Source organism: Camelus dromedarius, chromosome 18 (assembly GCF_036321535.1).
Source record: "Camelus dromedarius isolate mCamDro1 chromosome 18, mCamDro1.pat, whole genome shotgun sequence".
Classification (NCBI taxonomy): domain Eukaryota; kingdom Metazoa; phylum Chordata; class Mammalia; order Artiodactyla; family Camelidae; genus Camelus; species Camelus dromedarius.
Window position 1 is genome coordinate 28,713,942 of NC_087453.1, and position 25,610 is coordinate 28,739,551.

Consider the following 25,610-nt stretch of genomic DNA (forward strand, 5'->3'; position numbering starts at 1 on the left):
GCAAAAGAATGTGCTAACTTGCATAGTTCACTCTGGTACTATGAAGGGGTTCCCGTGGTTGAGTGATATGTGCAGGAAATTGAATAAACCATCTCAAGCATTATGACGTATGCATATGGCTCTCTATTGCTTCTGTCTGTGGATGAATTAGACAGACCTCTTTCCAGCCATTACCCTGGCAGGAACACAGGAAGTAAAGGCAAGAACATGGGTGTTCAGACAAATAACACAGTGAGATGGAAAATGTTCTCAATATTTAAGCTTTAACTGGAGGTATATATTTCAGGTCCATATCTCTTCCAGATTTAGTTTTAATTTTATACATTGAGAACTACAGTGACAGTCTTTTTGTGTTTTTCTAAAAGTACGGCCTAAGTCACTCCCAGCATGTCCCTAAAAGACTTCAACATCTTGGGCTGGGTTTATGAGAATTAATTAGCAAAGGAAAAATACTAATGATTGACAACCAATCAAACAGATGATGCAGGCAGGCATGCCTTCCAGGGTTTCTGTGCAGCCCATCAAGATGGTGAAGAGACAATATTTGGTGTGAATGTAAATGATCCCACTACTAGAAGTCACATCTCTCTCAACTGATCTGAGACTTCTGTAATCTAGAGCCCATCCCTAAATGTCCCATTTTCCCTTTGCTGTATGAGGGAGGTGGCAAAAAAAATTTCTCAGTTACTACGGGAACATAAAACCCCTGTACTGTTTCCAGGGTATTTTGCAAAGTCAGTAACTTCTCCAACAGCGTTTCCCAAACTTTGGGATATCATGGACCAGTCACATTTCAAAGCAAATTTGTAGCAGCTACATTAAAAAAAATTATCGAGAGAAACTGCAGTAAGATAAAACAGAATAAAATCACACCAAAAAAGGTCCAACTACCAACTTCCATCTATCATACCAAAGTTTCACACACAAAAAAAATACAACATTTCAATACTAAACTAGTAGGAAGAACATACGTTCAAAAGGACATACGTTCCAAGTTCCTTGAGTTGAAGACATTAAAAACTTACCACGTTATCCTGATTTTTTTTTCCTTGTTGGCAGATCCACGTAAACCTTTACCAGAATGCAGCAATCATTATTCCATCTAATGGTCTACAATTATATACGCCTTAATAGAGAACTTAGTACCACATGAGCACATAATACTTATCATTAGTGTATCACAATATCTTTTGAATAATTTTTTTTTTTTTTGCCTTTTAACCAGAAACCCTATAGGAGCTCCCAAAAGGCTTTGATTTTAATGAATAAATGTGCCTTGCCCTAAATTCTCTTCCCTGGGGTCTCGTGGGTGGAAAGCAGGTAGAATTTTCATATGGATTCTCACTCAAAGGGAAACCCGCACGTTAGCACCTGTCTAAGAAGGCTGTGACACATGGGAGGGAAGGAGGCGATGAACGTTACCTTTGGAATGCACATTGTGGGCTCGGACAAGCGAGGGTAGGTGTAGGAGCTGTACCAGTGTCCCTGGGGGTGGGTTTTAAATGCACTTGCTCCGAAGGGCATCATGGGTTCCTGGAGCCCGGAGCCCGACCGTGACCTCTGCCGCATGGCCGGCTGTGGGCTGGTCTGGCTCAGGTAGGATGACTTTGGCCTCCTGTCATAGTCATCCAGGCTGGGTCCCCATTCACTTTCGCTGTACGCCAGGCTCTCCTTGGAGCACCCGCTGGTCCCTGCAGTTCTAGAAGGTGCAAATTGGAATGGATAATCCAGAGGGGAGCTGCTGGAGGCTCTCTGGTACCCCCACTTGAGGTCACTGTACTCACTGGGTTTGCTCAGTGAGTCCAAGTGTGCATGGTAATCGACAGGAAATCTGGCCATGTCGGATTTCAAAGGCTTCATCTCAGAATAGTAGGCGTCCCCGTGTTTCATTTTCACCATGTGCCCGTTTTGCTTGGCCGCGTGGCCGCCCTTATAGAACGGGTCCAGATCGTCTCCGCAGAGACTCTTTTCTCTGTGCTTCTCCGGCCCGTAGTCAGCTGTGCTGTCAGATTCGCTGGAATACTGTGAGAACGTGATGAAGCCGTTTTCTTCCCGGTGACCTGGACCATGGCTGGAGGCGCCCTGGTCCGGGGTGGGCGGGCTTTCCTTCCTCAGGGAGTTGGAGCGTGTCACGGAGATGTTGTCGAAATCCTCCAGCAGGCCGTTGATGGACGTTTCCTTGCAGGGTTTGTTTCCTCTAACGATGGTCTGGAAACAACAAAGGTAACACTGTTTAAAGAAAACATTTCAGCTCTCCGACTGACAGAGGAATCCCACCCCAACTCCATCCAATGGAAACCACAGAGGAAAGCAGGTCCCAGGAACACTTTATCAAAAGAGACAAATGTTAGCCACTATATATAAAAATAGATTTTAAAAAAGTTTCTTTTGTAAAGCACAGGGAACTAGGTTCCATATTTTGTAATAACCATTAATGGAAAAAATATGAAAACGAATATATGTATGTGTATGCATGACTGGGACAATGTGCTGTACACCAGAGATTGACACATTGTAATTGACTGTACTTCAATAATAAAAAAAAAGATAAACAAGGTCCTACTTTATAGCACAGGAAACTATATTCAGTATCTTGCAGCAACCTATAATGAAAAAGAATATGAAAAGGAATATATGTGTGTATATGCATGACTGAAACATTGTGCTGTACACCAGAAATTGACACAACATTGTAAATTGACTATACTTCAATAAAAAAAGAGAGAATGTTAAAAAAAAAGAATGGCAGAGATCAGAGGTTGACAAACTCAAAAAAAAAAAAAAAAGATAAAGAGAAAAGCCTGTCGATTGATTTCAGTGGTGAAGTAAATCAAGTATTAAACAATATCCTCAAACTGCAAATTTTTCTTTACCTATCTCAACAGAGAGATCAAACATCAAAATGTCATTTAGAAGACTAAATACAGGATATCATTGTCTTATTTACCAGCTCATGTTGCTCACTTAATAATAAACACTCACCACCTAACAATAAGCTGATGATTGTAATTTCAAGCCTATTATCTATTTGGTTATAAAAGGCATATTTATTATGTCTTTACATTCATTGTCCAGATTATCAGTGAAATCAGTAAACACTGTCACTTGCATATTAACATCCTCAGAAATAGGTACACTTTTTAAAACCTTTTTAATGAAAGTTACATAATAATTGAAGTTATCAGATTTTATAGAGGAGGAAGGAATTTTCTGAACTGTAAATAGGGAACAGCATGAAGGTTACTTGTGTGCCTTAATTTGTGATCAAATATGATGTTCTTATTAAGTCTCTAACTGTAAGGCTGCCTGCGACCACCCTTCTATGTATCATCAGCATCACTGTTGCTGAATTTTGGATGGCTTGGTAATGATGTGGTTGTACCTGAATCTCAGTGACAGGTTGCCAAGCCCAGATGTTCCCTTTAATGAACCTAAATAACACGGGAATGAATACCAGGAACAGAAAGACATCAGAAACTACTTACAAAGCCAGTCAACTGCGCGTTGACAATGACAAGGTGTGCAGCAAAACAGGATGGGGGTGGATAAAAGAACAAAGAACAAAGTGTTGTGACTTCAGACTTCCAGGATTTTAAGAGAAAAATACCTTTGAGCACGTAGCGAGGAGTTCAAAGCCATCTCAGTTAGTACAACAGATTTCAAACTGGAAGAAAAAGTCAAAGTTGTCCTAGAGCATATGTTTTTATGGATGAGTGCTTCATGGTGAAAGACAAGGGTTGGGCTCCCCGCCTCCCCTGCCCCCGGATCAGTCCTAGACTAAAGCCTTTATCCTCTACCCTTTTCTTTTAAATAAACGTTGAAGTCAAATCTGGAATGTTTTCAGATTAACAGAGAATCTGCAAAGAGAATACGCAGAGTTCTCCTCTACCCCTCACCCAGTGTCCCCATTGTTAACATCTTGCATTTCTATTAACTAAACTCCACAGTTTATACAGATTTCATTAGTTTTTTCCCTAGTATTCCAGGATCCCAGCCAGGATACCTCATAACCTTCACTTGTCATGTCTTCTTAAACATGAGACAGGTTCTCAGACTTTTCCTTGTTTTGGATGACCTTGACAATTTTAAGGAGTCCTGGTCAGGTATTGTGCAAAATGGCTCTCAGTTGGGTGTGTCTGATGTTTTTCTCATGGTTAAACTGAGGTTATTGGTTTCGGGGAGGAAGACCACAGACCAATTTCATCACTACACATCCAGGGTACACACCATCAACATGGCTCACCACTGACGATGGAGACCTTGGTCACCTGGCCAAAGCAGTGTTTGCCAGGTCGCCACACTGTGAAGTTACACTCCGTTTCCCCCTTTCCATATTGCTCTCTGGGAGCAAATCACTGAGTACAGCCCATACTCAAGGGGTGTCCAGTCAAGATCTACCTTCCTGAGAGTGTATCTACATAAAGCATTTGGAATTCTTCTGCACAGGAGTCTTTCCTAGTCTCCCCACTTATTTATTCACTCAATCACTTATTTGTATCAGTATGGATGGAACCATGGATATTTATTAGTTTTATACTTTGGGTTATAATCCAATACAGGCATACCTCGTCTATTGTGCTTCACTTCATAGCGCTTTGCAGATATTGTGTTGGTTTTTTTTTTAAACAAATTGAAGGTTTGTGGCAACGCTGCCTCAAGCAAGTCTATCGGCACCATTTTCCAACAGCATTTACTCACTTCATGCCTTTGGGTCACATTCCGGTAATTCTCAAAATATTTCAAACCCTCTACCAGCAAAAAGATTCCAACTCTCTGAGGCTCAGATGATGGTTCGTATTTTTCAGCAATAAAGTATTTTTAAATAAATGTATGTACCTTGGTATTGTTTGTATAATGCTGTGGTACACTTAACAGACTACAGTATAGCATAAATGTAACTTACTAAAAAAATCTGTGTCTTGATTTATTGCGGTATTTGCTTTATCACAGTGGTCTGGAGCCAAATGCACAGTATCTCTGGGGTCTGCCTGTACCATATTGTTTTGTTGCTCAAATTGTTCCTGTTTGGTTATCGAGAGTTCTTTCAGATTGGCTGCTGTATGCCTATGACAAGCCCCCATCCTTTTATTTTTTTGAGTACTTGCTTACTTTCTGGCATTCTAAGATGCTCCAGGATCATCTTGTATTTTCCCTGTTCTTGCTGTAAAGTCAGCCATTTCTCCGAGGAGCCCTGGTTCCTTTCACTGGAGAACGGTTTTAGAAACTAACATCTGAGTGCTGGGTGTGCTCATTTCTGCTGCAGTGTCACTGCTTCCAAGCCCTTCTCAGGGAACAGAGCTATGAAATATGTATCTGTTTACTACCCATGTACAGGCACACATCTGTAATTCTATCCATCCATCTCCATCTCCATTAAACTAAACATGAATTCATACGGATGTCACCATATGATTCATTCTAGCTTTCCTCCCTTTTTGCCTGTAATCCCCACTCTCCCAACAGTGAACAACCTGGATTCCACCATCTGTCATTCATTGATTTATTCAATCCCAGTATACGTGTATAGTGATTTCAGAATTATTAACCCACACCACTTTGGGAAACAACTTTCCCAACTAGAGTACAGTGTTCATGCGCAGCTCTTTTTCACTTTAGTCTTACAGTTTCCATTCAAAGTACTGTTTTTAAAAGTTATGTTGGTGCCTTTTTATCCCCACATTCTCTTCAATGAGGTCATGTCATACATGTGTAATAACAGACTCTTTTGTCACAGTTTGCATTCCATCTTGAGATCCTCTCATCTCCTGGCTGACTTAAAAAAAAAACTGCATAAGTTCGTTCATTCATTTTTTGTGCTGGAACGTTCAATGGGTATGAGCAAATGCAAAACATCATGTATTCACCACTGGCAGCGCCATAGAGGCTAGTTCCATCCTCTCTCTCCAAATCTCCTGCGTTTCCCCTAGTCAGACACTACCCCTCCCCAAACCCTTGGTCCCACTGATCTGTTTTCCATCCTTATTGTTTTGCCTTTTCCGGAAGATCACAGGAACAGAACCATACGGTCTGGGGTCTTTTGGTCTTGCTTCTTTCACTTAACACAATGCATTTAAGGTTCATCCAAGCTGTTCCATTAATTAATAGCCTATTCTTTTTTTTTTCCTGATTCCCTTTTATCACTGAAGAGTGTTCCACTATACAGAGTATTGTGATTATTTGTGGGTGAGTATAAGTCGACTGACTGGTTGCCAAAATAGGTGATGTTCTGTTGAAGCATTCCCCAGAAAGAGAAAGAATCATATATTATACATACTTGGACCTTTTCTCAGGGCAATGTCTAGGTCCACCCCAACAGATGCACTTGGGAGAAATAATACCTACGAACAGGGAAGATGGAGCAGCCTGGGAAGAGGTAAGGATGAAATGGACATGTTCTATTGCATTAAATATGAATATAACAACACACCCAACACACCCTCTAAAGTACCAGGTCTGCTCGAGCATCTTCCTATCGCACTATAGATGAGTCTTACCTGTTTACCACTTCTCGTTCTCTGTTTGCTCAGGGTGCTCTTCAAAGCCTCTGAAACATATGCACTGTTACTTTCTGTGGATTTAAACTGTTAGCCTCCTTTCTTCATTAATCATGTTTGTAGGAATTTTCAAGAAAATAGTATGTGTTTTTTTATATCACAGTATATCAACTAAAAGTCTTTTTAGCCAGCATTCTGGATAGCAACTACCCTCTGCATGTTCCCACTCTCTCTCTTTGTGAACAGTAGGCAGATTATTCAAAGAAATGTTATCAGGAAGTCATGAATTCCCCAGAAAGTAGCTTCTTGATCATTTTTAATCCCAGGAATCTGTGTTGACTGATAAGCCACGTGAATAATGACTGGAAGGTGGCCAAGGTCTTCAAGTACCTTCTGAATTATTGGACCTACCTGGATAATCCTTTAGCAAAAATATTATCCAGATTTTCTCTGGATCTGACAAGTAGGAGTTAACTATATCAGAATTGCTCATATCAATGTTATCTTTAGGTCTACATCCTAGGAAAAAAACACCATTTCTCTAAATTCTACTCACCTTAAGCAATATTTCAATTAGTCCTTCCTGTCTGCCTGTACCCTTCCCATCTCTGGATACATGAAATACTCAGCTCTGGGACTACAGGATCATTTCCAGCATCTTAATATCAGGAAGAATCTAGAGATTATCCAGAACATCTCTTCCTTTTAATGAGTAAAAACTAAAACTCAGAGTTGGCTTTGCCAACTGGTATGTAACAGACCTGGGATTCAAACCCAAGTCTTCTTTCTCCAAGTCTAGCTTTCCAAGGTATTCCTCCCACTCTTTTGAGCTAAGCAAAAGAGCACCAGCCTGCACTGTGAAGGCATGGCATGGGACATCCTGACACATCAAAAATGGGTCATTGAGGTATACATTTCTGTGGCATATTTTAGCCCTATCTGAGTTGTTGAATTTACAGAACACGACTAATTCTAGGTTTTGGTCTCAGTTCCAGGCACACTTACTATGTCATTCAGTTTTATTGTTTTATTACCAGTTCTCCAGTTTGTAAAAAGGATGAATACTATTCAAGTGACATTCCCCTGCACCCCCCCCCCCAGGAATTATAGAGGGTGATGGAGGGAGGGATTACAAAGCAGTTTTAAAACACACTTATACCCTCAATAAACACACTGCCTTCAGGTGGACACAAAGGTGCAAATATGAAAAAGACCGTTTAAATACATCATCTATGGAGGTAAGTTAAAAGGTGAAGATTACAGAATGAAGGAAAGATCAGAGAAAAATAAATGAAAAATTTTGGAAAGTTTCCAGGAAGAGGAGAATGATAAGCTAGGTCCAGGAGGAAACAATATATGGAATGGAATGAAGGGGAAAAAGAGGTAATTACCAGCTCTTCAGTTACAGAATGGCTGAGGCACAGAGATGATCAGAATGTGTTAAGATGCCCCTGTCTTTAGGGCTATGAGGATGTAAGTGTGATCACAGAAGGAAAGATCTCTGCTCACATCAAATTAGCATCTCATTCACTTGTCCTTAGGGATCTATATCTGGAAAACCTGTTAGTTCAAATTCAGCAAATTAATAAATGACTATCATGGGGGCTAGACTTGGATATTCAGGACACAGACATTTAGAAGAACAAAAATCATTCCCTGTGCGATGTGACTCCTTTGAGATTGAAACATTATTGAATACTTCCCTCTGAAACTGCTGGAGCCTTTAAATATCCCTACTTTCCCACCAACACCCTTCCAGTTTCATTAATGAGATAAATGGCAGACTTGAAATTCACTTGGTTTCTTGGGAAGTGAGAGAACGGAATTTAGATGCCCAAGAGAAATGTCTGTTGCATCTCAACTATTCAACCAGCCACGTATCCATCTAATGACGTCTATAGACATGACGGATACCTGTAACCCCTAGATCCGTGCTATCTGTAAAGACTTTTTAAGTGACTAAGCAGTAACATACTGAAGGTTTGTTTGAGAGAGACTTTCCCCTCATTACTCATGCTCTAAATGTCTTACGTTTGGAAAATTAAAATCAAAACTATCATAAACAACTATTCCACAGTTTTATTTTTTATTGCCCAAGTGTGTTTATTTAGATTTCCGTGGGGATTATAGGGTCACTGTTTCAGCCCACAAGTAAATCTGTGACCTCGGAACTGGGGAGCTTGCTGTTTCCATGCATTTGTCATTGAATGGCCAAATTATGTTCAGTTTACATGCAAAATTATAGCAGTAAACCCAATAAATAGAATTCTATAGATCTGTTAATATGAAAGCAGAAATATGAATGTTGCTATGAGCTAGATGCTATTTAGAAGAAAAACTAAAGACTATCCACTGAATAAGAAATATTTTTAAAAAACAGTGTAGTACATATTTATTATCCTTGTTTGGAATCTTAGGATTACAGTGCTTATCAGCCTTGTGAGATTGGGCAAGTTACTTAACCTTTAAAGCCACAGGTTCCTAACCCATAAAACAAAAAGAAAAAAATCCTTGCCTCATAAGGTTAATGTCATGATTTAATGAAATAATAAGTGTAGAACAGTTGGCATGATTCCTGGAGTGCAGTCAGTACTAATAAACAGATAAATGGTAGTCATTTCTCTATTTTATGGGTAAAATTTACTTTTAAATTAGGGATGATAATAATTTAGGAAAAAAGAAAGCAGCAAACAACAGATAGAAGAAATAAGTCCCAGCTTTATACCCTGGAAGAAAAACGGACAACTGATGTATCGGACTTTAAAAAATTACTGTTAGTAACTTTAGATATAAATGTCTTGAATTTAAACAGTTGATCCTCAAATTAGTTACAATTGTTATATATACTAAATAGATACTTCTTATTAGATCTTAAAAAAGGGAACACTTTTGAATCATGATCAGCACTTGATTTGTATCTTTTTAAAAAATGTAATGTCTGAGTTACAAAAATGAACAAAGTTAGACTTTCGATATTTAAGCCAAAAGATGAAAGACATAGAAAAGAAAGGCTAATAGAAACACAGTAAAAAGTTGTCAGGGGTCCTTCCTGGGTGGGAGGTTAGGGGTAAGTTACATCTCAGACCGGTGCTTCTCAAACTTTAACGTGCACACAAATCACCCAAGGGTCCTGTTAAAGGGAGATTCCGACTCACTAGGTCTGAGCAGGGGCTTGAGATGCCGAATCTCACACAAGCTCCCAGGAGATACTGCTGCTGGCGTGGTGCTCACACTGTGCACGAAACGGGGTTAGTATGTTTTCCAGATTCTTCTACAATCAGGGTTACTTTTACAATTAAAAAAAGTTAGACAGATATGCTTTCAGCGTAATAGGATTCAGCATTATATACATACTATTAAATGTATAAATGCATATTTATTAAATATATGTAGCAGTGTTAATTATACAATATATACATATATACATATGTATAGTGTTAAATATGCACATATTCTGTTAAACTGTTTTGATGTTATAGCTGGCTATTGGGAGCTACACTGTTCAATATTTCCTCATTCCCTATGAGGGTGAAATATTTATGTTTAACCAAAATGAAGACTTTAACAGATCTCACCATTTTGGAACACCTGCTTCTAAGGCATTGTGATATTACTATGAAGCTCCAAGCCGTACAGTTATTAATGAATAAAACCTGAGTACTACATAAATGAAGGTGTGGTTGAGACATTTGAAAAGAAGAAAATTGTATCTAAAGTGAAAACAAACAAACAAAACTCCAAGAAAGGAAAGCACAGTCTACCGAAGGCATTTTTCCTGGATCTTCCTTCTAGCATTTGAAAATGTTTGCTGACGGTGTGAATGAATCCCTCTTAAAAGAAACACAGGCTTTTCTCTCTTTCAATGAAAACTATTAAATCGATGTCAACAAGAAGGGGTTTACAAAATATCAGTATTAAAAATGAAATGTTGACCTGCCCTCCCCTAAATTTTTTAAAAGAAAGGTATTAATAACCTTATTTAATCAGAAAAACAAGTTACACTAGAATCGAGGCACTGCATATTTGTTTCTGTGACATGGGTTTCATGTTAAGGAATTACAGGCGAAAAAGTGATCATAGTGAAATCCAAACCGGCAGAATTTTACAACACAGTTTAACCAGGCTTCAAAATCTAAGAACCACCACTTAGTACTGTCAGTGTCTGATGTTTATTAAAGGAAGATCTTGCAGTTTGTAGAGATCGATATCATAGTAACTGTCAGAGTATCGGTAAATTTCACCCTGCGGAACAGTCAGGCATTAAAAATCAATGCAAGGCAATCTGCTTGAGTTGGACGCCATGGTTCTCATTGTGTCTCCGCCGTCCCTGGACCCGCCCAGCGTCTGCTCCGGCTCCCGGTGACAGGGGCCATATTTCATGGTGCTCCTTCCTCAGGCTGTCGCCCTGCGATAAGCTATAATGGATCTGTCGGGAAGAACAGCTGTCTCCCCTTGTTCCCGGGAAGAGATGAGAAAGCACCTCTGCTCTCGGGAACTGGATTAACCTTGACAATAATAAAGTGTGCAATTAACAGCTTTGCCCTAATAAGACCCCACATTTCTTTTTCCAAACAATGTCTGCTGTCCTCCTTGAGAATGTGTTTCATTTTGTCTTCCTGGTAACCACTTCTCGGGAGGTCAAGAAGCTAAAGAGTCCTCTGGCTCAAGAATAAACCGGGACCGCTCAGAAAATAATCGACTTTTCAACTATCTGAATTCATACCCTGTTTGCAGAGAACCAAGTCCCTTGTTTTTATTAAGGAATGTGGCCAGAAACAGCTGGGTATATAATCACAGCAAACAAACAGACCTGATGTACTTAGAGCCTCGTGGAAAGAAATGCTGATTCTCAGTTAGCTTCTTTTTTTTTAAGTATCAAAAGAACTCAGATCTTCTATTTTTCTTTCAGTTTTCTACATATACTTTTTTTGATAATCACAAGGGGTAGGGCTAATTGTGTGAGCAGTTGAAAATCACATATTTCTCCAAAATATGAGAATTAGGGCAGGATAGCTGAGGTAGCATTGAGGGTTTCTAACCATTAAGACCCTTTAAAATAAATTACGTAATAATCTTCACTATGTGGAATCCAAATAAACCAATTCCTTAACTCACTAAAAGTGCCGTTACGTCCTGCGCAAATTACAAGAAAGTAGAATGTATCTAAGGAAGGTTTTGTGAATTTTGTAGAAATTAAGATTTCCTTACCAAAGAAACTGGAAAATGTTCTATTGTTTGCCATTTTCTCAGCCTCTTAAATAATAGTGAATCTGACACATTGATTAATCAGTTGCATACAAGGCTAACCCCTGGAGGTGACTTTCTATTTACTGTTAACTTGGCAAAGCAGATGTGAAGCTTATCTCCCTGAGTTTTGCTGCTTGCGACGTGAGGCAGTCAGGCTGAAGTTAGCTGAAGTCAGTTTGACCAGAGTTAATAGTCAGAAGTGTTTCCTGTTTGGGTTTAAAGCCATTTGAGACTATGAGCACTATAGCTGGGAATTTAACTGTTATTTCCTCGCTGTTTTTTGTTCTAGTGTCTAGGTAACCATGAGGTTCATGGAAGTATCTCGGCTCATTTATTGATTTATCAAAGACTCATTTCTAGGTGCAGGGAGCACTCTAAGATAAATGAGACAATATTCCACAATCATTTTCTTAACTTGGGCAGTAGACACAAGAATCATATTATTCTTTAAGCTTTTCATGTGCTCTATTCACATCTTAGCCTGCGTTCCTTAAAAGCAGTGCTGAGATAATGACTTGCATGTGAGTAGTTTATTTTGAAAAGTGAGGTCAAGGAACAGGGGAGGGGAGGCAACTCAGGGGTTATCAAGCTGGTTGACTAAGGACAACTGGGGCTCCGTTCTCAGTCTCAGACCTGATGGTTCCAGGGAACTGTGGATGAACAGTGTCACCTGCCATATTAGTAACTAAGGATGCTGCTATGGCTGTCAGCCACTGCAGCTACCCACACTTGTGTATCCAGAAGGGATTCAGGATGGAGAAAAGCTGGATACTGGCCTTAGATAGTTAAAGTTCATGTCAAAGGAATGGTTTCAGTGAACCCAGACTTGTGCATCTTTCCATACAAAGAAAAGCCCTGCATTCATTAATGTGAGATGTCTGTTTTTCTGTAATTAACACTACTCATTTGATGTTCCATCTACCTGTTTTGTTTGTTTGTTTGTTTTTGCAAAAACTCCTATGTATCCTGGCTCCTCCCCTACCTCTTCAAAACAGTCCCTCAGAGCAATGAGAGGCTGTCTCCCAGGCGTAAGTCCTGGATATGTCTGCCAAATAAAACATACTTCTCAACTTTTAGGTTGTGCATTTTTTTTTCAGTCGACAGAATAAAGACAGAAGTATTCATCAACAGCCTCCCATCTCCTGTGTCAGAATGGCTAAGGGGACCCCCACATGCATCCCACAAGGTGGCAGTAAAGAAAGCACCAGGTCCAAAAGCAGAGGTAAGTGGTATGACCAAGGTGACAGCAAGCTGTCTCAGAAACTGCCAGAGGAAAAAAGGTTGGCCTCAAAGATGTGCCATGGAACACAAGAGGTGTCCAACACACCTTTTTTGTGACATATATTTCACAATAAAAAATTTTAAATGAAGTGAGGCAGGGTCCTCTTTTCACAAACCAATGGGCATGAATACTGGTGTTTCTTGATCCACGTGGTCGATAAACTAGGTGGCCATCAGAGATGTGTGCTCCCTTTCCTTAGGGTAACTTTACTGCTGCAAAGCTGTTCCCAGCCAGGGACCACATTTCCCAGCACCCTTTACATCTAAATGGACCAAAAGATCAACTCTCACCCATGGAATATGAGCAGGTTGTGATGTGTGTCCTTCCAGCCCATGGTTACAGAGACATGTCTTTTCTTCTCTTTAATCTCCCATCTGCCAGGTGATGGAGAAGATCGGGCAGCATGCTCTTAGTGGTTGCTAGGAGATGCCAGAGGCACATGATGGAACCTGCACTGCGGAAGGACCACGTGCAACACCACGCTCTGGTAGGAACATCCACCTTGACTATTAAGTGTATGAGAAGAAACGCCTATTCTGTTGAGCTAATTTACTGAGATGTACGGGTTAATATGTTATAGCAGCTGGAATTACCTTAACTCATACACCATAGTGGTGATGATTACAGTGAGCCTGGAATTAGAAAGCACTCCTGCAATAAAAGAGGGTATTCAGGGACGGACTTTCCTTGGTGTCCCTATCAAGTATGCTCAGTCTAATTCTCCATAACTGGTGTTGGCGCCGGCGCCCAGCCCATCCACACCAGCTCCAGGGATGCCAAGGGAAGCATTCTGCGTTATGAACCAGACATGCACTGATAACGAGCTGGCAGGAAAAACAATGTTGAGCACTTGGAGCCCGAGACAGAGCACTGAGAGCCGTGACTGGAGCTACTTAGCTCAGCTTAATGCTAGGGTATCAAGGAGAGTTGACCAAGTATAAACAGATGTCTCATTTCTCAGTATTTCAAGACGAGCTCTAAACTCACACAGGATAGTGAAAAAAGGCATATTCATTACAGTGTATCATGCAGGGGCCAATCCTGTAGTTTGATATTAGTCTCTGTGATAGACTGCTTGCAAGATGGGCACAATGATCCCCCTCCCTTATGCAATGTCATGTTGTAGTTTTTTGCATTGGGAGGTGGTGAAGTCAATGTCCCCACCGTTCAATCTGGGATGGCCATATGGCTTGCTTGGACAAAAGAGGGTAGCAGAAGTGACATGATACAGATTCTTGGTCTGGGCTGCAAGAAGCCCTGCCCTCTCTGTCCCCCTGCCTGTCCCAGGTGAACCAGCTTGGGCTGGCCAGCTGGGGGAACAGAGCTGAGCCATCCCTGCTGAGGCCATCCAAGATCAGCCAGTTCCAGTTCATCTGTGTGGTCCTTTCTTCCATGCTGGCTAGAGCAGGGAGATGCAGAAGGGAGAAGACATAAAAGCTAGGATCTGGGCCCATTTATACTAGGGCAGGTGAACCAGACTGCAGAAGGGGGAAAGGCCTGTGTGTCTGGGGTAGGGACTGCCAATCCTTTTCAATTTTTTTTATTGAAATATAGTCAATTTACAATGTTGTATTAATTTCTGGTGTACAGCATAGTGATTCAGTTGTGTGTGTATATATATATATATATATATATATATTTTCCTTTTTATATTTTTTTCATTAAAGGCTATTACAAGGTATTTACTATAGTTCCCTGTGCTATACAGTAGGACCTTGTTATTCATCTATTTTATACATAGTAGTCAGTATTTGCAAATCACCAAATCCCAATTTATCCCTCCTCAAACCCACAGTAACCATAAATTTGTTTTCTATGTCTGTGAGTCTTTCTGTATCATAAATAAGTTCCTTTGTGTCATATTTTAGATTCCACATATAAGTGATATCATATGGTATTTTTCTTTCTTTTTCTGACATTTCACTTAGTATAACAATCTCTAGGTCCATCCATGTTGCTGCAAATGGCATTATTTCATTCTTTTTTATGGCTGAGTACTATTCCATTGTGTATATATACCACTACTTCTTTATCCAAGCATCTGTTGATGGACATTTATGTTGCTTTCGTGTCTTGGCTATTGTAAATAGTGTTGCTGTGAACACTGGGTTGCATGTATCTTTTCAAATTATAGTTTTTTCCAGATATATACCGAAGGGTGGGATTGCTGGATTATATGCTAACTATTTTTAAAAGAACCTCCATACTGTTTCCACAGTGGCTGCACCAATTCACATTCCCACCAACAGTGTAGGAGGGTTCCATTTTCTCCACACCTTCTCTTGAATTTGTTATTTGTAGGCTTTTTAATGATGGCCATTCTGACCAGTGTGAGGTGGTACCCCATCACAATTTTGATTTGAGGGAATGCTAATCCTTGACATGGCTCCAGGAAGAGGCACTTACATGAATAGAAACTCATTAGAGATGAATCCAGGGGAGGGGAGCAGACTTCTCTTAAGTCTAAGCCCCCAAACATCTGCTTTTGCAGCATGGGGTACAAACAGGGGTGTGATCAAGGCTTATTTTTGAGTTAGTTTCAGGTTTTTATGGCAGAATTATTTGAAATGGACACAGCCTCATGGTTATAATTTTGGTTCTATTTATATGGATTATGAAAAAAATCCGTCAAAATGGGCTTCTTGATATTTATGAAAAGTTTCCTTTTGTCACTTCAAATTTCTTAACGAAGCCATTAGATATCAAGTTGTTTCAAGGTAAAGCATCTTTCCTTTTCTACGCTAAGATTTTTTTTTATTCTCTCTTTTAGAAGTCCTTAAAGATTGAGAGATTTTAATATTTCAAGAACTTTTAAAATGTGGTTACTGGGAAGTATAAAATTAAATATATGTTTTGCATTAAATTTCTACTAAACAGCCTTGATGTAGAGTGGGGGCTGGCAAACTATGACCCGTGAGATGAATAAAATGACTGCCATTATTCCATGAATTGATTTAAAAGACTTTCTAGTCACTAACATTGACCTAAACACTCCCTCTGTGCCGAGACCATTAGAAATGGTTTCCAGTTATTTTAATCCCCATACAAAGACTCTGAGATAGCATTATCACCCCTATGTACAAGGGAAGGAAATAAGGCTCAGAGAGGTCAAGTCACTTGCCCAATGTCACTCAGCTGGTAGGCGGAGGGTTTGAAAACAGGACCATTCTTATTACAAATACTACCTCATTATCACAGCATCTCAAATTACAGCATCCTTGTCAGCACCCTCAACTCTACCCTCTGAGAGCAAGACAGCAGAAGCATCAAGGACAAGCTGTATCACTTCGTGATACAATGAACGGAAAGTAACTTTGTGATACAATGAAGAGAAAGCAAGCACGCTCCGCTGCAAGGCAAAAGAAAGTATTTCCAGAAACAAAACTTTCTTAAGAAAGGATGTTTAAAACTCAAAATGATGGGAACTGGGGGAAAAAACAAGTTGATTGCTCTTTGGAACAATTAGCCCTGGAAGTAACTTCAAAATTCTGTCACTGTAACAAAAGAAATATCTTGTTATATCTCATTTGCTCAAGATTTTGACATTTAAAAATTTAATAACTAATGAAATGTGTAGTCTCCACGCTGATTACCACCCTCTCCTGTAAAAGGGAACTAACTGATTCTTGAAATATTGCTAATATGCAATGCTAAATGTCAAAATTACCTGCTTCCTCTGATAGGCTATATAAGGAAGCTCAAGGCATATTTATGTTAAATTTGGTCAACAGAATCCTACCTTTGAGTGTCCAAAACTTAAATTTCTGTTATTTTTTTAACCTGACATTTTAAGCAATCTTAACAAACATAAAAATGATCTCTTCAAGGCATAATAAATGTTATGAAACTTGTTAATCTGGAAATAAAATGGCTAGGCGGTTCAATGACATTTAAAGTATAAAGTTTGTATTATAATTATGTACTTAATATTTTGGAAATGGACGGGTCTTAGTTGCCAAGCAAAAATATGTCCCTGTGGGAGAAAAAAGTGGAGAGAATCTGGGCTCTTAATGTTTCTAATGTTTCAGAAATATACCCAATATTCCTAGTTATTAGAAATCCATTTCTTTCTAGTGATCAAAGTCAGAATAATCATTACCTCCAGGAGGTGGGTTTTCATTGGGCAGAGGTCCTAGGGAATTTTCTGGGTGATGAAAATGTTCTATACTTTGATCTGGGTTGTGGTCACATGAATATATATATGCAAAAATTCAGCAATTCATTTATGCTTTCTAATTCAAAAATTCTGCAATTCATTTATGGTTTGTCTTTTATTATATATAAGTTACTTTGTGAAAATGCATTGGAGTGCTACCAAACCAAGTGGTTGCTTGTCTTTTCCAGCAAATATGTAGTACCCTGACAGCAGCTGCTGCAAAGGTGGGACCCTGGATATATCCCAGATGCATATTTGCCAGGTGGTTACCATGGACGGCTAACAGCGGGTAAGTACCAATGAAGGCTGGAATGGATGAACCATGGGTTTGAGTTGGGAGGTGATTAATGAAAGAGGGGGCTTATAAGGATAATGCAGTGGCACTGGAAGACTGGAGGTCAAAGGATAGGAGAACAGATGGGATGTGGCTGTGGGGTGGGGGCTGGGTCAGAGGGAAGGCAACCTCCATCAAAGATATGGGACTGCACACTGAATATTCTAGTAACATAGCAAATGTGAAAGAAATTGTAACAGAGCAGGAGCCTATGGGCCCTTCCCAGAACAGACCCCTTCCCCCTCCGTGTCCTCCACTGGCCTCTTGTCTGTAGAGAAACTTTAGTTTCCTAGGCTTCCCCGAGTTCCAAAGAGTACATTTAATCAGAGCGGTGAGAAAATGCAAAAAGAAAGAAAAACAGTCTAGTAAGACAAAAACAATAACAGTTTAGCCATTAAACGAAGTCAAGGACATTTAGTCCCTTTTCAAGGGCTGTAGATAATATTCTGAGCCATAGCCTTTGAGCTGTTTTGTAGATACTGAAACCCCACCAGGTGGGAGAAGTTAACTGTTGCCCACAAACATGCAGACCCCAGACTGGGTGGAACCAGAAGGTTGATGACGTTGACTCCCACATAACCTCACCACCAACCAATCAGAACATCCACGAGCTGATCACACACCACACAACCCCCCTCCCTCATCCTGTCCTTAAAAACCTTTCCCTGAAAGCCTCTGGGGAGTTTGGGTCTTTTGAGCACTAGCTGCCTGGACTCCTTGCTCAGCACCCTGCTGTATACGTGGCACTTGCCTTCACTACAACCCGATGCCGGTAGGTTGGTTTTCCTGTGCAGGAGCAAGTGGACCTAAGTTGGGTTTGGTAACAAAGTGATGTTATGAAAAGTTGGGAGGCTCCTTTCTTTACTTTCTTCACCATTCCCACGAGTAGAGCTTCGTGCCTCTCTAGCTATTAACTTGACTCCCCCAGAGGAGCCAGCAAGTCACTGGGGTTTCCTTCTGCAACGGCAGAGGTGCTAAGTCCTCAGGGCTTCATCCATACAAGCTGTGTACAGAATAAAATCACGTGGTTTCTCTTGCACAAAATGAGACATTTTGCCCCCAAGAATTTGTTTGTATGTATTTATGCACCTAGCTATCTCTTCCTCCACCCAGAATTTAAGATTTGTTCACATTTACATGATTTTATCTCTTTGAAACCCAATGGAAAGCTTAAGGATGCACCCTGAGACCTTCTGCTGGCTCTCACGAAAGGCTAAAGCCGTGAGAGGCAGCTCCATCTGACAGTGGCAACCGCAGCAGCCCTCAGCCAGAGCTGCCCAGCGGAGTCACCTGGGGGGTTTATGAATGCCTTTAAGGCCAAGACCTCTCCCCAAACCAATTACAGCGCCGGTGGTGGTTCCAGGTGGCAGTAATTTCTAGAGCTCCCTGGGTGAGCCTAGCCTGCAGCCAGGCTTGGGAACGAGGCTGCCAGTAGCCCTTCTCTTCCTGCTGCTCTAAGTGTGGCTCCAGACGGACAGCATCAGTCTCCTGGGAAGCCAGTTAGGGCTGCAGTATCTCAGCCCAGCCTCCAATCAGAATGCGCCTTTTAACAAAGCCTCCAGGTGATTCATATACACACTGAAGTCTTAACAGCACGGGAGCACCACTTGTGTGAGGTCCCCTTTTCACACCTCCAAAGATTTCAGCTCAATGGAGATTTTGAAAATCTGTCAGTCCTTTCAGTGAGAAATACATACACACACACTCATATACGGGTATGTTTAGATTTAATATTTGTATATGTTGCTGTATCTCTATCTATCGATGCGTATTATCAAAGAAACAATCTTCCCTAGTCTTTGAACTCCAGATTAACAGGGTCATGTGTTTAATAGAAAAAGAAACAGCCTTCCAAAACAGAAAAGGGAAAATGACTGATTCTTAACAAAAGGGCAGGTCTGGGGTATTACTTCCTACAGCAACGTGTTCTGTGATTTAATGCTGCACATTTATCCAATTAGGACCGTGTTTGAACATCCCAGAGGGCAGGTTTGAGGCTAGAATGTGGGAGCCCGAAAAGGGTTTTCTGGATAATCTGGTTCATCACTCAGGGATATTATCAGACCAGCAAGAACCCCTGGAACAGCACATAGAGAAGACCCCTCTTGGCAGATGACACCTGCCTGGCCACGTTTAAAGAGAGGGTGCTTTTACAACTCCCCTTCCCTGAGTTATAGCTTAGATTAAGCAGGGACACACAACACCTCAACTCCCCTCCTCTGGACAGCCCCAGGCCCCAGAAGAGAGTCAGGCAATATTATCTTTCCTTTTTCCAAAGCCGTATTCCCTCCACTGTGTTTTGAGTCATGACAACAGATTAACAAACACACATTGTAAGAAACAGATGCAATCCAGTCCTGCTTTTGCCCCAGGAATTTCCTTGAAGACATGGTTCACCATGTCATTCAGCATTCCCACTGAAACACCTCGTGAAACATTTACTTGCAAATTGGAGTTAGCAAACTTTGCTTTCCTGTGGGAAAGACTGTTTCTCCCACTCCCTGTCTTTACTGAAAAAAAAAAAAAAATTCTGTAACTGTTTCAACTTGACTCCCTGGAGGCTTGAAAAAAATCAAATTTAGAACCTAATTATTGATTATGTTCATGAGAGGTTTTCACATTTGTATTATTTTTTGTTCTTTTCTCTCTCCTATGATTTACATTCTTCAGAGTCCTCAATATTTTATTATATTTATAATTTGCCAAACTTTTATTATGTGAGGTTTCAGCATACACAAATTAAAAAATTCCCCTCAGTACCAGTTTCAATATTTAAACTTCTTCCCCTCTAAAGATATTTAAATCATTCTCAGTAATTTCTAAATCCCCTAATCCTACACCTGACCCGGGACGCTGGAGCAAGGGCGCCATGTAGGGTCTTCTGAAGGTTGTGTTTACTTATTAAGAAAATATTAGCCCACTGCAAGGAGGGAAATCCTAACAAAAAACTTGCTAACATCTTTAACACATTAGAGGCAGACTACAGAGAAGTGGCTTAGGAACTTTCAAAGTCATTATGTCTCGATTGCACCCAAGAACAAATCAATAACATTCTCTGGGGTAGAGCCCAGGCATCAGTATTTCTAAACCTCTCTTAGGTGATTCCAGTGAGTAGCCAAGGTTGAAAACCAGGGCCCCCATGCAATACATCTCAAGTTTTACCATACACACAAATGCCCAGGGCATCCTGTGAGTTTGCAGACTGTGACTCCGCAGGTCTGACGTGGGGCACGAGGTTCCAAGTTTCTAGCAAATTCTTGGGTAAGGCTGATGGTCTGAAGAACATACTTTAAGTTGCAAAGTCCTAAGAACAATATCAAGTTCCCTGGATGACTGAGCTGGGGGTTGCATATTCTAAGGAAAATGAGACCATCACTATGTCCTAAAGAGACCACCGGTTTATGAGTTCAGCAATCTGGGTTCTAGTCCAACTTCTGTCATCGGCAATGATGAAGCCTTTGTCAAGCCACTTTACCTTGCTGGGTCTACGGTTCCCGTTCTGTACTGAGATTTGCTTGGCTCCCTTCTAGCTCCAAAATTCTGTTGTTCTGAAGACTCTCGCCGTGATTCCAGCTGCTCCAAAGAGTTACAGCTTTTACAAAGTGCCAAGTTTGCAAAGTAGCTGGCTTGATGGAAAAATAATCTGACAGGTGCTTAATGCCTCGGAGAGAAAATTATCTGCAGTAACTGGAGTCTGTGTGTACTTCCCTGCATTTCTAAATTCCTAGAACAGGGACTGACCATCCACTGTAAACAACCAAGGTTAGACACGTGAGCCCATCCTGCCTCAAACCATTTGGTGTCCTGACATGGTCTGCATTAGCAATGTCAAACTTTGGTAGGTTGATGCAGAAATGGTGCCAACTCTCCATTCCAGTGGCTCTGAAGTTCCTCCCATCAGAAGATGGGGTCTGTTTCCCCATCCCCCTTGGCCACGTGACTTGCTCTGGTCAACAGAATGCAGGCAAGGTGACATCATGCCCATCCAAGCCTCTGTCTCCAGTGTCTTTGCAGCTTGGGACCCTACCCACTTGCCATGTGACCTAGCCTGAGCTACCCCAGGGAAAGGATGAGAGACTCATGGAGCAAAGAAGAGTGATCCCAGCTGAGGCTGTCTTAGACCAGCCAGCCTCCAGCCCACTCAGCAGCTGACTCAAGACGCATGAGTGAGCCCAGATGAGACTGGAAGACCTGCCAGCTGAGCACAGCCCAAACTGCTAAGGTGCAGAATTGTGAGGAACAACAAGTGCTTATTGTTCTCAGCTCTTAGAACAAGAATCATGGTAAAATATAAAAGTCAATTTTAACCATGTTTAAGTGTACAATTCAGTGGCATTAGGGACGTTCACACTGTTGTGCAACCATCATCACTATGCATTTTCAGAACCTTCCCATCATCCCAAACAGAAATTGTACCCATTAAAAAATCTGCCTCCCCCATCTCTGGTAGCCTCTGATTTACTTTCTGTCTCTCTGAGTTTGCCTGTTCTTGGTCCCTCAGATAAGTGGAGTCATACAATATTTGTCCTTTTGTGTCTGCCTTGTTACACTTAGCATAATGATTTCAAGGTTCATGTCGCAGCATGTGTCAGAATTTCATTCCTTTTTCAGGCTGAATAATATCCTGTTATACGTACAGACCACATTTTGTTTATCTGTCCATCTGTTGTTGGATCACCTTTCGGCTTTTCAGTAACGCTGCTGTGCTCATCAGCGTGCAGATATCTGAGTCCCTACGCTGGATTCTTTTAGAGAGGTCCATATAACAACAAGTGCAATTGCTGGATCGTCTGGTGAGTCTATGTTTAACTTTTGAGGAACCACCAAACTGTTCTCGTTTTACATTCTCATCAGCAATGCATGAGGATTCCAATTTCTCCCCATCCTTGAAACTTGTCATTTTCCTTTCTTTCTCTCCCTCTTTTTTCTTTCTTTCTTTCTTCCTTCCTTTCTTTTTTCTTTTCTTTCTTTCTTTCTTTCTCTTTTTCCTTCTTTCCTTCCTTCCTTCTTCCCTTCCATCCTTCCTTCCTTCTTTCTTAAGGAAATAAACAGGCCAGAATAATATGAGTGTATGGTTTAGATACGTATTTCCCCAGTGACTAGTGATGTTGAGCATTGTTCGTTCACCTGTTAGCCATTCATCTATCTTCTTCGGAGAATGTCTATTCGAGTCCTTTGTCCATTTTAAATTGTTTTTTCCTGTTGTTGAGTTGTAGGAGTTCTTTATATATCATGGATATTAATGCCTTAGTAGACAAATGCTTTGCAAATATTTTCTCACATTCTGCGGCTTATGTTTTCACTCTCTTGATAGTGTGTTTTGATGAAGACACTATCAAGACTTGGATGAAGTCTAGCTTATTGATTTTTTTTTCTTTTGGTGCCTGTGTTTTTGGTGACATAGCCAAGAAATCATTGCCAAATACAATGTCATAAAGCTTTTCCTTTATGTTTTCTTCTAAGAGTCTTATAGCTTTAGCTCTTATGTTTATGTCTTTGATTAATTTAGTTAATTTCTGTATATGGTCTAAGGTAAGCATCCAATTTAATTCTTTGCTATGTGGATACCCACTTTTCTTAGCACTATCTGTTAAAAAGATTGTCTTTGCCCCATCAAATGGTCTTCACACCCTTATCAAAAATCATTTGACCCCAAATATGAAAGCTTGTTTCTGGGTTCTACAGTCTATTCCACTGGTCTAATGTCCAACTTTATGCAAGTACCATACTTTGGTTTTCATTGTTGTAACAGTTTTTTTTGTTTTGTTTTGTAAGTTTTGAAATCAGTAAGTGTGACTTCTCCAACTATGTTCTTTCTGAAGGATGCTTGTTTATTTGGGGTCCCTTGAGATTCCATGTGAGTTTCAGGATGGGTTTTCGAGATTTTGAAAGAGATGGCATCGATCCGTAGATCACTTGGTGTGGTACTGCTATCTTAACAATATTAAGTCTTCCAGTTTATTAATGCAAAATGTCTTTCCATTTCTTTTTGTCTTCTTTCATTTCTTTCAGGAATACTTTGCAGTTTTGAGCAGGTTTTAAGCTCTTTATGTGTGGAGTGCCTTGTTACACAACCATATTTGTGATAGTGGGTGACTTTATTGAGAAAGCTCCCAGCAAAGGATTAACCGTCATCATTTGAAAAAAACACATTTTCAGGGAACCTGCTTCTCCCCTGTCTTCATGTTTCCATGGCGAATCTTCCACTGGGATAATGTTATTATTCTTTTGCCTCTGCCACTCACTTATCTGCACGTGACAGGGAGGGTGACTTATCTGATGGAAGCCAGAGGAGAAAGGTTGGGGTACTTGCATGGCTTAAGGACCTTCTCTTCCTTTTCTGGACAGTCTCCCTGTCTGCCTGGCTTGGGTTTTCTTCTACTTCTCTGTGGCAAAAACCCAGAACTTCTTGTCTGGTGGTCAGCAGTCCCATTCAGACCCAATAACGGCAGGTGATGAGTGTGTGTGGAAGTGATCCTCCCTCCCCTGGGTCAGTATCAGCTTTGCAGAGCGCTTCCTTATCCTTAAGCTGGAGGGCGAGGTGAAGATGTGTCTTGTATGAGGGCTTCACAATCATAAAGCTGATATCTGGACCTCAATTTATCTTTCCCACAGTCCAAACACAAGGGAGAATCTGCAAGATGTTCACCTTGCCCTAATCTCCTGCATAATTATAATAATTTGAATCAGTCCTGGAAATGGGAGGCCAAGCAGGAGAACTCAGGAATGGAGTAAGGGAGGGAGGTGCTGCTGGTGGAGTGGTGGAAAGAAGAGATCAGGAGAGAAAAAGAGTCCAAAGAGAAAGGGTGGATTCTGTTCCTATCGAGCTACCCTTTACTGATCACTCACTATGTGCTGTTCTCCATCTATTATTTTCAAACTTCCCAGCAGCCCTGAGAGGCAAGTACTATTATGGTTCATTTTACAAATGACAAAAGAGAAGTTACCAAGGTTTGCAGCTTGTTCATGGTTGTAAGAGACTGAAATATTGTTTCAATTCTTCACCCACCCTCCCTGCAATGATTATAGATTCAATTCTTTGCATGTGACTTTTTAGCATCTCCCAGTAGAGTATGTGGGATATATATCCCTGAACCACTGACTTTGAGCTTGGCCATGGCTCTTGCTTTGGCCATTGGAATGCTGGTGAGTGGACACAAGCAGAGGCTTTTAGGTGCTTGCATGGTTTGGCTTGGTTCCTTGAGTTCTTGCCATCTTCCCTGAAAAGAACCTGACCCGGGTACTTGCTCCTTCAAGAACCATGCCAAGAAGCATCCAGAACAGATTGGAACCCAACCTAAATCCTGCAGCCAACTTCAGCTGTCCTAAGCTTGAAGCAGAGTGACTCCACCAACCTGCAGACCCAGGAGCTAGAAAAATAAGTGCTTGTAGTTATAAACCATTACATTTTGGGGGACACTTTTATGCAGCATTTTGGAAACCATAGTTGACTAATACAGTGGTGAAGTCAGGATTAAATTCCAGGACTGTCTGAGTTCAGAGCCTTTGCTCTGAACCTTCCTGATATACAACCTAGGGAATGACACTGCCCATGGCATAGCCCCCTTGTATTCAGGTGAAGCAGAGCCCTTTGGCATCTGGGATCTGCCTAGTTCAGATGCTCACCTGCCACGCAATGATCATCTTTGTGGATAGAGCTTCAGGCTGATCTGTCAGTCCGTTCCTCAGGTTTCTAAAGATTTCTTTTTCAGTTCATTCTTTTCTTATCATTTTGCACTGCAGGACTTTTCCATGCTAGATTGGTAGCTAGTGAAAAGCTTGGTTTATGTGCAACATTTGACAGAGCCGAGATTTCACAGCTGCTCCAAATCAGTCAAACATGACCACAGCATCTGAGCAAAATGCAGAAAGGACCCTTTTTATCAACCAAAGTTTGTTTCCTCTTAGGGAATAATTTGAACTTAACCCAAGGAACTCCTCATCTTTCCTGAATTTATATGTGATAGAGCTTTTACAGGCAAAAATACCCATGTACTTAGTGTAGTTTTTAACCAGAAAACAACACAACAAAACAAACAAACAAACAAACCAAAAAGCAAGCAAGCAAACAAACAAAAGAAAGATAACATGTACCAT

At 40.7% G+C, this 25,610-nt stretch overlaps 1 protein-coding gene across 2 annotated transcripts in view; it reads right to left on the bottom strand.

Moving 5' to 3' along the window:
- Positions 1-25,610, bottom strand: part of PAK5 (p21 (RAC1) activated kinase 5) — a 246,834-nt gene that overhangs the window by 35,782 nt on the left and 185,442 nt on the right. For both annotated transcript variants that reach the window (XM_064475876.1, XM_031434244.2), the window contains one exon: positions 1,423-2,208. In XM_064475876.1, coding sequence (XP_064331946.1) covers positions 1,423-2,208 — 786 coding nt within the window. The remainder of the gene's footprint in view (positions 1-1,422; positions 2,209-25,610) is intronic.